Source organism: Conger conger, chromosome 8 (assembly GCF_963514075.1).
Source record: "Conger conger chromosome 8, fConCon1.1, whole genome shotgun sequence".
NCBI classification, from domain to species: domain Eukaryota; kingdom Metazoa; phylum Chordata; class Actinopteri; order Anguilliformes; family Congridae; genus Conger; species Conger conger.
Window position 1 is genome coordinate 38,608,139 of NC_083767.1, and position 16,887 is coordinate 38,625,025.

General features: G+C 43.9%; 2 protein-coding genes and 1 long non-coding RNA gene across 3 annotated transcripts in view; 2 read left to right on the forward strand and 1 right to left on the reverse strand.

Moving 5' to 3' along the window:
- Positions 1–3,132: 3,132 nt before the first annotated feature.
- Positions 3,133–4,215, forward strand: LOC133134666 (uncharacterized; the record flags this gene model as incomplete). The annotated part of the gene is made up of 2 exons (XM_061250923.1): positions 3,133–3,246; positions 3,442–4,215. Coding segments are annotated over 2 exons (888 nt in total), but the record flags the coding sequence as incomplete, so codon positions are not given.
- Positions 4,216–6,920: 2,705 nt separating this feature from the next.
- The window catches only part of LOC133135503 (CCR4-NOT transcription complex subunit 2), a 47,123-nt gene continuing 37,156 nt past the window's right edge, over positions 6,921–16,887 (forward strand). Inside the window, exon 1 of the mRNA XM_061252550.1 lies at positions 6,921–7,690. The gene's annotated coding sequence lies outside the window, so the exon portion shown is untranslated. The remainder of the gene's footprint in view (positions 7,691–16,887) is intronic.
- LOC133135504 (uncharacterized) lies at positions 7,250–10,455 on the reverse strand. The gene is made up of 2 exons (XR_009709402.1): positions 10,255–10,455; positions 7,250–7,664 (listed from the first exon to the last, which is right to left on the reverse strand). It is a non-coding gene; the product is annotated as an uncharacterized LOC133135504 (long non-coding RNA).

Below are 16,887 nucleotides of genomic sequence, written 5' to 3' on the forward strand. Positions count from 1 at the left end.
TACAAAATATAGATTTAAGGTCAAATCCTCCAGCGGTACAGAAAAACTGTGTGACCAAAGCTATTTCAATGTTAAATCAAGATTTTATTTCTGATCATGTTAAGTACATTAATCATATAGTATTTGTACTGCAGTTTATTGTAGCAAGACAAATTGACCTCCAGCATTTTTTATACATTTGTATTTTAATATTACCTTTTTTGAAGATAGATATGTTAACACCATTCACATCATTGCATTTAAATCTTCTCATCTTCTCATGTACTGCTTACCTCAGAAGAAGACCTTTTTTCAGTTAGAAATCAGTTAGCAATTTACACACAACGGATCCCCTGAAACTGCCACCAGCCGATGCCCCTTTGACATTTCACCTGTCGAGCAGTTACTCTGCCAGCAAACAGGGTTTCTTTGGGAAATGTTTTTTGTTGAAAGTAACAATAATTACTGAAAATCTATACTGACTGTGACTACATGCACATTTTAAGAATCCAAAAAATTGAATCCTTCATTCCAGGATTTCCAGGAACTAAAATAAATAAATATCCAAAGTAATTTGTGCCATGGTTGTATTGCAGTGATTTACTGACTCCATCACCAGTAAATCATCAGGTTAGTCATGGCGATCTAGGATCAGCTTATTCTCCGCCTTTACTGTACAGTCAGTCTGAGCAGATGGTAGATATTAATCCAGGATCAGTGCTCACATTCCCTCTGTTCTGTTGTGTGTGTTCATGGTTGCTTAGTTGGGGTGTATAATCTTTAGGAATCTAAGAATCTAGGAGGGTGAAATAAGTCCCACATTTGGTGTGACAAATCTATATGAAAACACAGAAATAAAAACACAAGATAGACTGGTCATTCATTCAAACTACATTCTCCATTTTAACTGTACTCCAGAGTTGATTTAGCATTGTATCAAGCCTATTCTTGAATAATACAAACAATAATTCCTGGTAAGATATTCTATGCATTTAAATCCAAGCCTTATACCTTATATTATACTAGTATGGCTAAAGAAGAGTATCAAGCTTCAGTGTGAAAGTACCTTTTTTGTAATGGAGGTCACTTGTGAAATTAGATTCCACGTCTCTGGCTTGAAGCCAAGGCCAATGTGCCGGTTCCCCAGTGTCCATTCAGAGGTTATTATCAGACTTTCTAAGGTAGTTGTAATTTTCCGCAGGGAATATTTCACCCCGAGGCAGAACGTTTAGCCACGGCGAAACTAACTTTCCGGTAATGATGTGATGACCCCTCTCAAATGTCATTTGCACCCAGGGCTGATGTTAGCAGCTTCCATTTTGAAAATGTATTACCCTTGCTGTGCCACAGTAATGAATATAGACATGCTCACTTCTGGCTGTTTCACCATTTAAAGCAAATGCTATGCTTGCTACTTCCTCGCAGTGGGAAAGGTAACGCAGAGAAAGGTTACCCTATAAACACATACATGTGCATCTGGAAAGACAGCATGCACGGAGCTGAATATCTATTTACGTTTTGCTTTGTTGGTCACGGATAAATCACTGTTTCAAATGCTTTTGTGTAGAACTGTCTTTCCTAGCGTATCCTCCCAAGACCAGGCAACGTATTTTTGTCCCCTGTCGTGGAATATATAGTCTGCTATACTGAAACATACAAGGGAAATTCAATCAAAATCAAAGAATATTTCTGAACATATTTCACTGCAACATTTTGTCATTCAAGACACTTGAGCCTTACCTACCCTCATAGTGTTTACTGAGCTCTAAAGCAGCCCAGATGAGAGCCCAGATGAGACAGGTGGCTGCTGTTCAATGTCATTGCTGGTCGACTGGAGAGCCTGTGCTTGTATCAGGCAGGCCACTGTTTCTCAATTATAGCTGTGCTGACATTTTGCACCTGGGTAACCAGGAAAGATTGCGACCCTAATCCTTTTCCGTATTAATGTCACAGGAAAGTATCAATTTAAAAGTTACAGACTGCTATAGAATGAATGAATGTAGGCCCACTGGCCTGTAATATCCGGTTGTGTTGTGGTGTGTGATGTTTAATGTGTTAAAAGGGCAAAGAAAATCATCTCTGAATCCTTCCATCCGGCTCACTCCCTCTTCCAGTAACTTCCCTCTGGGGGGGAAAAACAGCTTTTTCCTACTACCATTATGACTTTAAAACCTGACTACATGAGACCGGCCTAACATTCATGATCTCATGCTTTTGGAGTTACGCTGTATAATTTGTGGGGCGGCATGGATGGTGCAGTGGGTAGCACTGCCGCCTCACAGCAAGGAGGTCCTGGATTCGAATCCTGGTTGGCCGGGGCCTCTCTGTGTGGAGTTTGCATGTTCTCCCCATGTTTGCATGGGTTTCCTCCGGGTACTCCGGTTTCCTTCCACAGTCCAAAGACATGCAGGTTAGGCTGATTGGAGAGTCTATATTGCCCGTGGGTATGAGTGTGTGAGTGAATGGTGTGTGCCCTGCAATGGACTGGCGATCTGTCCAGGGTATATTCCTGCCTTTCGCCCAGTGTATGCTGGGATAGGCTCCAGCCCCCCTGCGACCCTGTTCAGGATAAGCGGGTTAAGATAATGGATGGATGGGTGTATAATTTGTGCTGTCAGAGGTGCGCAATGTGTCCTGTGCCCCCCTCACTGTGCCCTTCCCCCCCCTAAGGCCCATCCCTTCCTTTTCCACTTTCTCCCCCTTACAGACTCTGATGTTTCTCAACTCCTGCTCTGCCACCGCCCTACAACCTGTGCCCTTGACCCTATCCCCTCTTCTCTTCTCCAAACTATCACACCTGACATTCTCCCATTTGTCACCTCCCTTGTCAACTCCTCCCTGTCTTCCGGCTGTTTTCCGGCGTCCTCCAAGAGAGCCCACATCACTCCGCTGCTAAAAAAGCCTACCCTGGATCCCTCCATCATCCAGAACTACCGCCCGGTATCTCTTCTTCCTTTCCTTTCTAAAACTATAGAACGAGCCGCTTCTACTCAACTTTCTTCCTTCTTTTCTAACAACAACCTGCTAGACCCCCATCAGTCTGGCTTCAGATCGGGCCACTCGACAGAGACTGCACTCCTCTCCGTCAGTGAGTCACTTCATGCCGCTCGAGCAGCCTCCCTCTCCTCTGTCCTCATTCTTCTAGATCTCTCTGCTGCCTTCGACACTGTGGATCACTCCATCCTCCTGTCTGCCCTGTCAGCAACAGGCATCTGTGGCACAGCCCTGGACTGGATTGAGTCCTACCTCTCTGGTCGCTCCTTCCAGGTTGCCTGGGCTGGTTCGGTATCGACACCTCGGCCCCTCGCCACAGGAGTTCCCCAGGGCTCAGTCCTTGGCCCGCTTCTTTTTTCTCTCTACACTCGCTCCCTTGGCCCTGTGATCACTGCACATGGGCTATCCTACCACTGCTATGCGGACGATACCCAACTCTTCGTCTCGTTCCCGCCGTCTGATACGCAGGTTTCAGCCCGTATCTCTGCTTGCCTGAGGGACATCCAGAGCTGGATGGACAACCACCATCTAAAGCTCAACCCAGGTAAAACTGAAATGATATTCATCCCTGCTAATACCTCTCCCCATCTGGATCTCTCCATCTCCCTCGGGGATACCACACTCACGCCGTCACCCAGTGCAAGGAACCTCGGCGTGGTGATGGACAGCAGACTGTCCCTTTCCGAGAACATTGCGGCGGTGACCCGGTCTTGCAGGTTCTTCCTATACAACATACGGAGAATCCGCCCCTTTCTCACCCCCTACTCGACCCAGCTCCTGGTCCAAGCGATGGTTCTGTCCCGCCTGGACTACTGCAATTCCCTCTTGGCTGGCCTCCCAGCGTCCGCCATCAGACCCCTCCAACTCATCCAGAATGCAGCAGCTCGTCTGGTCTTCAACCTTCCCAAATACTCACATGTCACCCCCCTGCTTACTTCCCTCCACTGGCTGCCTGTCATGGCTCGCATCAAATTCAAAACATTGGTGCTAGCCTTCCAAGCAGTTAAAGGGACTTCCCCAGCTTATCTGCAAAAAATCATCAGACCCTACACCCCTGCCAGACCTCTTCGTTCAGCCTCCACAGGCCGCTTGGCACCTCCCCCTCTCAGAACCTCCACCTCACGCTCACGACTACTGTCTGTTCTGGCTCCACGGTGGTGGAACGAACTCCCCGTTGAGGTCAGAACTATAGAATCTCTCCCCACCTTCAAGCGCAAGCTGAAGACACACCTCTTCAAGCAGCACCTCTCCCCATCCCTCCCTACCTCCCTGTGAACCTTAATTGTTGTCTCTGTGACTTGCTTTGTGTATCGGTATTTTTAGTTGGCTAGGTAAGCAGTGTTTGGATAGTTAACTTTGGTGACTTTTGCTCTGTTTGTTTGTTTGTTTGTTCAAAAAAAAAAAAAAAAAAAAAAAAAAAAATGGCCCTTGTCCTTATCTTTGTTGTACAGGTAGCAGTTGAAATTGTACTTACCTCTAGGGTCTTTCAGCGAACTTATCCCTGGTTATGGGTATGCACTTTGTTGTACGTCGCTCTGGATAAGAGCGTCTGCCAAATGCCAATAATGTAATGTAATGTAATAATGTAATGATGTTTAGCGTGTTATGTGAAATGAGTGCTGTTTGATGCACGTGATCCTGAGATTGCGTTGGTCTGTTGCTAGAACGTGAGCTGATTTCAACACTGCACCCAAAGCAGATTCCATCAGTTGTGGCTGTGGTGTGACCATTAAGCTAAATTGAATTGAATTGAATTGAATCGGGAGAAGTGCACTTGTGTGCCACGCTGCAATCTGCCGGCCAGCTGCTGCACTGAGCATCGAGGCATCTGCTAACAGAGTTTAATAAGGCTCCATGAATCACAGCCACCAGAATGAGTGCCCTATTAAACCCCGATTCATCAGAATAAGTAGCCAACCAGTGGCTAATTAGCGAAGCACTTCCAAGGTTTTTTTGGAGGCTTCACCCATGCAAGAGCATCAACCTGGTCGGACCCATAGTACAAACCAATTTACAAGCCTGAAAACACCACAACATCTCTAAACTCTTTTCTTCCAAGATCTAACTGTAATTATGTTACATTTTTACAAGCCTTAAGTTGCACAAATGCCGTTTCAGCTAGTTTTTGGTGAGATGATGTGATGGAGAAGATGTAGTAGATAAGTCAGTTGCTAATAAACACAAACAGGGACATATCATAATCGGTAATAGGTATGGAGTTTGTCTCCAATGACTTGCTATAGCTAACAGTGAGGGGATGCGGCATGTTTCAGCTGTGAGTCTTACTCAGAGTCTGGCTCTGTTGGTTGTAACAGACCTTATACTGCATATGCAATAACAAATCTTGTGCGAAAGTACATTAGATGATGCAAATCCATAAATGGAACGCTTATCTGTTCTACTCTTCATTTTACTTTCACATGTATACTTACTGTACTTGTAATATGGATGAAAACATCCACAGTATTTAAACCTCATTATTTTTGTTGAGTGTAAGAGATTTTGCAACACTTGAAAAACAATTCATAGCCAGGTAAATTGGAGAATAAAAAGGTGGCAGAGAAAAATAACCAGGTTGGGGGATTTAACTAAGACACTGGGCAACCACCTACACTTTGCAGTGAGTGTTTATTGATCACAGCGAGTCAGGGCCTCGGCTTAAAATCTCATTTTAAACCAGTGTCTCCGACAGCGCAGTGTCCCTATCACTGTACTAGGGCATTGGGGTTTAACTTGACTAGAGGGAAGATCACCCCCTGCTGGCCCACCATCCTCCAGCAGCAAATTAGTTCTCACAGGAGGTCTCCCATTCAAGTACTCTCTATCTCTGACGTGTTGTACGTCACCTTGGATAAAAGTGTCTACTAAATAAATGTCATGTAATGTCTTGACCAAGCCTTTGCCTATTTAGCTTCATTAATTCAGCAAGAACAGGATAACAAAATGACAAAAATTGCATCACTAACCAAGTACTTACAGCCTGCACTGTGTCAATGTACAAGCATGCATACACACACACACACTTCCTTCTCCACAAGTAAACTGCAATTCTTTAGCCACCAGCAGGGGCCACTGCAGTGGCGTGTGCCATGGGATGGAGGAACGATTAGGAAGACTTGCATCATGCCATTTAGGAATAAATACCCATCCCCTGACAAACACAAAAGATATGATTCAGATCAAGATATCTCCATGTAAAAGGCAACAACGGGCACTGAATACGCTACAATATTGATCCCTTTTCATGGAGAAGCAAGAAAACCTGAACCTCAGTCCGCTCTTGCCATAATCCCTCTGGAAGTATCAACTAGCGTAACTATCGCTAGGCTTACCTACAATATGTATAGTACACGATCATGGTCACTTCATGAATTTAAAAAAGCCTGAATGAAATGAGGTATAGGCTCATTTTTATTCATGGGTTTTACAAGGCGTGTGGTTCACAGAAAATAATTTATTGTCATTGTAATCATGTGTTTTAAGACTCTGTAGCTAGAATGTGTCTGCACTGTCGCGGAAAAGAAATAACCTCTGTCTAGAATTACCACAGCGCAACGGAAAGGGATTGACATACACACAGTACTGACTGTGCCAGTTCAAACTGTGTTGTAACATCATGTAAAACATACGAAACACAACGCAAACAAACCGCATTGATGCTTGTAGAATGAGATCATCCTTGATCAATAGCAGTTTTTTTTTCTTATCGTGCTAGATGCTTTTCAACGCACCTGGTCTGAATCAGTATTCACGTTGACACTAATTATTCCACTAACATTTAAATCTCCAATTTACCAACTTGCATTCCCACTCGCACACATGTCGACCCAATAACTGTAATATCAACAGCACTACCAATAGCAATCTAATATTAAGACGACCTGACATCTTCAGTTACACCTGCCTTCCTTTCCGTAACAAAATATCTCAATGCAGTATCCAGATTACTCTCGGCGAAAGGATACACGCTTTCATTTAAACCTCGTTGGTTACATAACATGGTTTGCTAGCAATCCATGTCAGAAAGAACCACGTTTTCAGCGTAATGGGTAGATTATTGCACAGGAAGGGGGCTTATAATGTGTAATTCCAGGCAGGATCCCGCATTACGGCAAAGGCTATCGAGGGAAGTACAGGCAGTTAGTTAGCTGATAGCTGCACATCCAAATCAAGCTGAAAATTCTCGGTCTACAACCCATACAATACCAAAGCTCTTGGACACTTTCACTGAAACGTCGGCGACATACCATTTAAACAGATCACAGAACACTGAAAATAAGCTTTCATGTAAAGATAACGATTTTATTTCATGAAACGAAACACAATCGGAACCATCAAAGTAGCGAATCCACTTGGCTACTCTCCAAGATTATTCCTCGACCGTATTCAGATATTGTGCATTCAAGGAGGCTGTTTGAAGTTGGCTGCTTGGAAAGAGGAAGGTATTCTTAGTCGAGTTCTTCAGATGTCTCAGAAGTTTTCTTTGCTGCAGAATCCCTGGCACTACAATGTCTCCTCAGCCACATCCTCTCGGAAATATCGGCAGGCAGTCGAGTAGTGGAAGGACAGAACCGGAGATTTTTTGACAGAACTCTCCACACTGGACGTGTCTTTTGAAGTCACGGTGGGGTCAGGGGGTAAAGGTTATTCACCCAGCATCCTCGGCAGTAGAATACACAGCCATCTTGGATCTGCGAGGAGAAGAGAAATTAATGCGGTGAGTTTTTTTTCTCTGAATTTTCCTCCAAAATATTATGTTAGCTCTGCCGGGTGAACGGTGCATCTCAACCCAGAAGCCCTTCCGAACCCGGCGGTGTGGGTTCGGCCGGATTTGAACCGGTTGGCGGGTTTCAATCCGAACAGTTGCTTTATCGCTTCTGGTTTTTGTCTGGAGCTATATAAATCGAGAGCGATGGGAACCGAGGAAGAGCAGGCCCAACCCGCACAGTAGCCCTCTTCTTTCAGTACTCCCACTAGCTAGCCCCACTAGCGAGCTAGCTAGCTAGCTATATAGCAAGCTAGCTTTCATACTAACGGTATAACGTTACAGTACAGGGACCACACTAATAGCAACATTGCTAACTGACGTTAGCTAGATGCTAACACAAGGGAAAATTAAATCTCTAAGTTCAAAGTTGGTTTAAGGTTGTATTTGACGGTTTAGCTAGCAAACTAAGCTTGCTTTTACAACAGCTAACATTATTTGAAGAGAACAGAAACACGACAACCTAAATCGATGTATATCCTGCTAATTAAATAACCTTGCTTCTATGCTGATTTAAGCCTGCTAGCGTAAGGCATCCTTTGATTTCGAGAGCCAAATAGCAGTTTATTTTTGCTAGCTAATTCTGTCCATATCAAATACATAGGATTGCTATCATAATCGGTAACGTTAATCATTGTGTGTAGATTAGCTAGCCAACTCGTTGTTTTACCGCAAACACACCCACAGTTGATTCATAGCTAGGCTACGTTTTATTGTTTATTTTTTCTTGCAAAATACCTATTAGGTTAGAAGCTAGCTAACTGCAATTGGTTTGGTAATGAATGGCAAGTTGTATTTTCAGATATGCCACGGCCAGACGCTTGCTGGTTGGTCATCTGTGGTTCTGTAAAGTTTCAGGATTCAAACATTTGAATTACCCCGCCATATACTTTGCTTTTAGAAATAAGTTGCTTGTGGAAACTGTACAGGTACTTAAGCTACAGTCATTGCTGTTGTTTTTCTGTTTGCTAGCTACTCGCTAATTAGACAACTAGCATTATGTTTTTCTCCTCCTTTGATATGGCTTGGGATTAGTTTTTAGACTAATTAACTGGCCAAATTGCGTTTTCGAAATGTCATTATTTAGTTTCAACCTCTGGCTAAGTTAGACTTTTATTTAGCGACCCGACCGTTTATAATTGACCAGATTTAGCTAGGCACCTAAGAACACTTGATTCCTTGTTCAATCTGAAGCTAGCGTTAGCGTATTCGCTTGCCATCTGTCGTGTTACTTTGCAGCTAGCTAGCAGTCAGTTGCAAGTAATGTTGCCACCGTTTCCCGTGCTTTGATGTACCCTCAGGGGCCATATTAAGTATGGTAGCTTTCCGATCTTCTTTTTTACCAACTTAACGCTGGATGGTTAGCTACACTCTTGGGTTGTGTGGCTAGATTAGTGCGCTGTCGCTGGGCTCGATGTGAAACCGTTCTGGCTACCTTTGTGGTTAGTAATTATGTGGCTAACGTTATGATTTTCAACGATGTTTTGTGTAGCTGTATATCGTTAGATTTGATGCATTAAACAGCGATTTGAAACCATTCCCTTCAAATAAAACTCAAACATTGTGAGACACTTTTACAGATATTTAGGTAATAGCGAAATAATATATGAACGCGTTTTCGCGTAACGTTAGCTGCCCACTTTGCAAGATGTAATTTCTCAGGCAGTCATGACGTATGCGTTCATTACAAGCACGTGATCAATTTAAGCCTTTTAGAACTGATCTCCATTCTCAAATTTGTGCCTAATGGATGCGCCATTGCAAGGTGTCTATTGAGTTTTGATTGACAGACCTTTGTTTGGTATGGTTAAAGTTATTTATTTTTCGTAATGTGCTGTTTTTGAGAGAACTGGGATTGCATTCGTGGGTTCCGACTGGCTAGGAAGTGTCTTACGCATGATTGTATTGATTTTATCTTTACACATAGCATTTATATTTGTCCACACGTTTTTCTTTTACTAATACCTTTTGTCATTAAACTAATGAATTTCAGACATTACTGTCAGTACTTTTTTTAATGACCTTTGTTAGAAGACTAAATTGAGCTGTGAAACATTAAATGCTACTTGTATGTTTACATCGTATAACCGTAGGATGACTGGACGTGGTGCCCAGGGAAATACAGTCCATAACGTGCAAAGCAGTTAGCATCGGTTCTTTTCGCATTTGAGCTGGAGTAAATGCGACTTATAAACAGTGCCACTGTTGTCGTGAGTTTTGCCAGCTATGGAAGAGTATTCTTCATATTCTTCTTCAAGAGTATTCTTCTTCAAGAGTATTCATGTTCTCATCCCCAGAAATTTGTTTGTGTTGGATGCCCCCCAACAAAGAAGATAATCCTCCTCCGCCCACACTGAGAGCGCTTGCCTGTGGTAAAATAAAAAAATTAAAATGGCAGGTGCAGCCATAGAGTTGCGAGTGCTGGAGGTGTTATCCCTGCTGAGCTCCAGCTTCGCTTAGGAACCTCGCTGCTCTGCACTTAATCAATAAAACAGTCGATTACACTGTTAACTCACCTCACCTGGTTACCTGGGCCTCAGCAGGGTGAAAACAAAAGCCAGCAGACCCAGTAGCTCTCCTGGACCAGGGTTGGAGACCACTGTTCTAGCCTCTTGATGTTGTCCCCCCTCCCGATGAGGTCATCCAAGAAGGCAGGAATGTTTAGCTGGTCTGAGATCAGTCTCTCTGCAACCAGCAAATGCTCTTTAGAAGGAGTGGCCAACTCTGGTCCTGGTGAGCCGTGGGTGTGCTGGTTTTTGTTTTCATCTTAAATTCCACCAACAATTTAGACCCATGACACCAGGTGAGGTGAGGTAACTGTGTAATTAACTACTTTAACTGTTCAATTAAGTGCTGAGTAACAGTGAAAGCCAGCACACCCTGTGGCTCAACCAGGGTTGGGGACCCGTTGCTTTAGGAATGCACAGCTGGTCTGAGGTCAGTTTCGATCAACCGCTAGCATGTTCTTTCGTTCGGAGAAGTTCAAGGCTCTGACACCAGCTAAATGCTTGCTTTTATCAGACTCTACTTTGATTGCGACATGCTTGTGGTCTTTCCTTCTCCTGGTGTTAAACTCACCCTTAGCCCTGGTGTACCTGCTGCAGAAACCCAGTGAGAGGCAGGATAAGTCATCTCTGACCAATGTAGTAGAAACATTCCATCAAATGCAAATAAAATATATGAATTTATTGTACTGGAACTATGCAATTTTAAACCCTATTTTTTTGTGCGGTTTTATATTCCTGTTTCTTCTGTCCAGCTTTCAATAGGTTGTTAGTGTCACACACTAATCGTTTAATGGGATGTTTTAGTCATACCTAGACTGACACCTTTTACCTGCTATTGGAATAAACCGGTTGGTGGATTTTCATGTGTAGGGCAGATGGCCCTTTTTGTTATGTTGTGACTGAAACCACAGAGTCTACATGTTCAGACATGTCACATGATGCCCTGTCTTGTGTGTTGAGGGAGATGTTATTGTTGGCATTGTTTGTTTTACTGGTATGATTTGAGTTAAAAAGCTGCCAAGTTTGTTGACCAACCCTCTCTCAGTCATGTTATGTTTCAGGTCGTAAACAAACTGATATTATGAACTGCTATTCAATCAATCACACAGTTCGACTGCAACGATGTTAATATGCCGATCAAACAGATTAATTTTATCTTTTTAATGTTAGTGTTAATGTGCATTAATTTAAAGCTGTTCATATTGAAAACATTTAATTAACTGTCCAACCAAATGTGAGTTTGTGAACTAGCTATTAATTTAAGGTTTTTAAGGTAAGGTAGGCAGTTTATGGAAATTCCCGACATCTCTCCCTGTTTGTGCTTTCGTAGTTAATGAGGAAGGTACAAAGGTATGAAGTTAATTTGAGGTATTAAGTGCACTGTGTATGATTAACACAATGGAAGCAATATGGGAGCCTACATTTTGAGAAGTTAAGTTCCAAGTTTTGGTTAGGCTTTCAAGTATCCTCTCCTGCTGAATACATCCGATTTCACTGTATGCCGTCAGAATAAAGTTGGGCCCATTTTGATATAGGCTAAGGAAGCAGCTTATTTTGTTCTGTCTATTGGTGATACTGTAGGATTTAGAGTGGTTGAGAAGCACAGGACATTGATCAGAGTTATTTAGGTTGTATATCTCTGTGGTGCCCTGGAGATGGCTCGTGATATACAATACTGTTGCATATCTCAGAACATACGATAGATTCAGTACTCGACTGAACAGGTAGAAAGACTGCTTGGTAACAATTCCCAATAAGGTTCCATGAATTGGCATGGACTAATACATTTGTTTACCAACTACGACTGGGAAGGTAATCTGTACATCGCTTAACATGAATTTTAATGTAATGTACAAACTACATTAGCTATGGCCAATTCATATTTGGTTTTATAAGTCAATTAATGGATTTGTTAATGATTAATTAATTGGCCTATAAGCTCATCCGATGGTTTGCTCATGTATAAATATCATGTAACAAATGAATTGTTGAAACGTCAGTTAATGAAAAGTAAATTTCATGATTGTCCGTCATTAATTCATGTTGACAGCTATATTAATGTTAATGCCAATGCGTGAACCTTATTGTGAAGTGTGACTGTCTGCTTATCACCAGAACAAAAGCACTTTCACCTTGGCAATGTACGGAAACATTCTGGCCTCTTGCCGTCTTATGTTTCTCCACTCTGCCTGATAAATATGCCCATAATAGAATTCACGAGTGTTCATGAGTCCAAATGTATAATGAAAATAGTCTCGTAAACTATGGTCAAAGCTGCCATAAGTCCTCTTGTGTAGACCACCTAAATGCATGAAATGTATTAGTGATGTAATAAATGAATTGGGCTAAATGGCCACTGAGCTTGTTAGCATGTTGAAACATATTATTGCATAGATGCCTTTAGTAATTGTCTGCAATCTTGTTTTTTTTTGGCATTGGGGCTACCATTCTACATTTGTCCTGCCCCCAGTCATAGAAAACCTTGTCTGTATTAACAGAGAATCCAGCATTACATGTGCATAGACTATTTGCCTTCACTGCACATATCTTGCTTGTGCAGTGCAGCTTTTTGAAATTTCGTTACAGTTGGGCGGCGATGATTGCGTACGCTCTCAGGGTTGTTGTGACTTAGCCGGAGTGCGAACACGACTAATTACGGTCAGCGGGGCTGAAGCGTAATGCGCAATTCATCGGGGGTCTGCAATTACCCAGCATGCCCCTGGCCGCGTTGGCTTCCCAGGGAGCGGAGCGTCATTACCGCGCGCTGCCGTCCCCCCGACCGCGTCTCACACCGCCAGGTTTAATACCGGAGAGATATTTATATCGGACATCTGTGACATTTCCATCGACTGCGCACTCCTCTCCACAAAGTTTATTAGCTTCATCGGTGCCCGTAAAGAATCGATGAGGTCCGCTGCACCCGCGCAGGTCGAGTGAGGGTGTTTTAGCGGGCTGTCTGGCCTCAGTTGACTCTGGCTGCTCGTCAGAGGGGAAGTGTGCCTGCCTCGGTGCTTCCTGTCGGCGGGGGTAGTGAAAGCACCCTCCATGGGCCGTCCGTTGGAAATCAAACGCACGGATGAAAACTCTTGACATGGGATCCGTTGGCAGTTTGAAAATGACTCGCCGGGAGAGACTAGCGAAACCAGGAGAACGACGGCTAATTAGTCTGCATTCCGGAAGAGCGTGGCGTGGGTGCGGAGGAAGTGTATTTTCCGTTTCCTCTCTGGGAACGGGAATGTGAACGCCTCTCGGAACGACCGTCTGCCGGGCAGAGCCTAGGAATTTCTTGTTAGCCTGGCTGCTGTTAGGGTGGGGGGCTTGTCCTCTTGGACTTCTCCCTCTGTTTCTCTCCCCCTTTCATTCACTCCTCCCTTCACTTCCCCATCCTGCCCTCTCCCTCCCACCTGCTTCTGCTTCCTCCATTTCTATCCTCCCTCCTCTTCTCTCCATCCCGTTTGTTCACCTCCATGCCCAGCACTCACGCCAGTCATCGGCGATGAGCCATGGACTCTTAAAATGGCCGCCCCTTCTTTCCCACAGAACTCATGGCAACGAGCCAGACCAGACTCGGAAACCGGAAAACCGTTTCCGTTCTTTCGTTTGAAGGGATGGGTGTAAAAATGGAGGCTTGCTTCAGGGGATGAAATGCTGTAAAATGGCAGGCATTTATATAGCGCCTTTATCCAAAGCGCTGTACAATTGATGCTTCTCCATTCACCCATTCATACACACACTCACATACCGACCGCGATTGGCTGCCATGCAAGGCCCCAACCAGCTCGTCAGGAGCATTTGGGGGTTAGGTGTCTTGCTCAGGGACACCTCGACACAGCCCGGGCGGGGGATCGAACCGGCAACCCTCCGACTGCCAGACGACTGCTCTTACTGCCTGAGCCATGTCGCCCCCTGTGAATGTTATTAGAATAAATGGCGACCACGTTTTTTACGTTTGGGTGGGTAGGAGTGCAGGTGCGGTTACTATGGCAGCAGCATTTTGGGATGTGAGGCAGTTTGGTGAAAAGGGCAGGTGATGAGTTTACAGCCCACATGAGCAGCAACCTCACACCTGGGATTCGGTTCCTGCAGCTCCAGGTACTTGGGTTGGTGTTTGTCCCACACAGTCCTCCCTACTCCACATCATTAGTAACCACATTTTTTGTTAGTTGTTAGACAGCTGTCACTGTCTCACCTGCGCCTGACTGACCCCACCCTGGGGCAGATCTAACCCCATTCCGTCACGGTGCATGATCTTTTGAGGAGAGAAGAGTGACCTGGATAACTCATGTTCCCGTTCGTGCCCTCATGCTGCTGTTTAGGGTAGAGTGCTGCAGACCAAATAAGGTTCAAATGGTAGTTGTTCAAATACTTTTCTGCATTTGACTAAGCTTGGCTTGTGTTGTGGAACAAATTAAATGATCCCAAAATTATGTAAACTCCACCCATGTGCTCCTCCTAACTGGCTCAATGGCACCAGGCAAGATCAACAGAGCACAGAAAAGTTTCTCCTTCCATTTGATCACGTTTTCACTTGTCTCTTGTGTAAAAAAGGTGATTTAATTTAAGGTGGCCTCACAGCCTAATGAATGAACATGGTCTGTAGTGTAGAGGTTAAGGTACATGACTGGGTCCCACAAGGTCGGTGGTTCGATCCCTGGTGTAGCCACAATAACATCCGCACAGCCGTTGGGCCCTTGAGCTAGGCCCCTTTGCTCCAGGGGCGGATTGCTCCTGCTTAGTCTAATCAACTGTACGTCGCTCTGGATAAGAGCATCTGCCAAATGCCATTAGGCTCCGTGGATTCCAGGTGCTCTCCTGTGTCTCCCGGGTTTTACACACAGGTTTTAAGGTCTGTCAGGCAGTATCATCTCTTCAAGCGGCCTATTACCGCTATCGTTTGTCAGTGGAGTAGCGCTTATATCGCTCCCCTTGTCTTTCACTGTCAGAGGTTGTTTGGGAAGGGTTCCCAACAGAAAAAAAAAAAAAAATCTCTGGCCGGATTGAATTTTGTGAAAACGTAGAAGAGACTTGACTGTCGGGCAGTCGGGAGCTTTGCTGAGGATGGATGGTGTGAGCAGTGTTCTGAGGGCTCTGAGATTCACCTGAAAGGCTGCTCTGCTCCCAGGGAATTCATTTATAACAGTGCAAATTAAGCAGCAACGTGTGTTTATTTCTGTGGCTTTTATGAGATGACAAGATAAGCATTTGGCACGTACTTGCATCAGTTGTATTTTCACAGTTCATATAAGTTTTTAAGTTGACCATTTGTGAAGTCTGACAGTTCATCGTCAAAGTAAACCATTACAATTGCCTTAAGTTCTGTGTGTTGGCTTGAATGCTGTTTGAGTGGATTGGGTATCTCCAGGGTACTTGGAGCTGCTTTTGAGTTATTGCCAGACAGAAGTATGCCCCTTGCAGTTAGTTAAGTTGATTTTTTAAAAATTATTATAATTTTTTGCTACATTTACACTACTTTCACTACATGTTCCCTTGAATTCCCGGTTTTCCCCACAGTAGGAGCCCTTTCCAAAATGGCAGCCGTGTCCCTTTGATGCTGACCATGACCATGCTTCCTCGTCTCTACACGTTGGTAGGCGTTGGGAATGGATATAGGATTACGCTTACGGAAGTTATGTAAGCAGCAAAGCTCACTGGGAAGGAACAGGACTGCCTTTCTCCGTAGGTCAGCTTGTTAGCTGCTCAACAGTGTTTGATTCTTCATTGTGGATATCCCAGCTGTGGCAGGATTTGATTAAACTGTACTGCATCTCTTTCCCCTACTGTGCGAAGCAAGAGCTCTTTGCTCATAGATTTAAAGAGCACATGCAGTGGGTTTCTGATAGTGTATCTGTAGATTACCTTTCTGTTAATGAGCATGGATATCTGAACAAGACTTGCTGTTCAATTGATGTTGTCCGTGGCGAGATGGTAAATATGCTTAATCAGTCCTGAGTAATTGAGATTGAGTTAAAAAGTAGGACATCCCAAGGATGTATCAGGATGTAGGCCAAAAAACCAACGCGCATTTATCATGCCACAAATGTTTCCGTGGTAACGGAAACTGTGTCTCAAGCTCTTACTGAAGTACAGTAGATGTGCTTCTCCCTGCAAGGACAGGTCAGGGGTCAAGCTCTGATTGGCTGACACACTGCAGCAGTTTGATCTTCATTGGTCTAGCCTCCAGTGTGTTGTTGGCTGATTAACAAGTAGGAGTACAGACACCAGACAACTCTTGATCTGACTGCCTGCTGAATTATTTTTATTTTTTAAATGAAACAATGTGTTGCAGGCAAATGGTGAGAGTATCTTGCGAGTAAGCAGTGAGAGCAGATTCAATCAGAATGGGCTACCAGTTCCAAAAATGAACCCATGTTGACCGACCGATTAAGGAGTAGAGACAGACAGCTCGGTCAGTCTAACTCTTGATCCTACTGTGTGCTGAAAATAATTGAGGTAAAAAGGTTTCTTTTTTTTTCTTGAACCTGTGTTGCCAGGGGGATGGCATGTTGTAAATGTATCTCACAAGCAAATGATGAGGCATGAGAGAAAGGACCTGTAATTTGCCAGAGAAAGGAGCAAAAATGGTACCTGTTAATATGCTGGGAATTCACAATTGAATTCATTTGGGGGTTAGATTTTACTTGA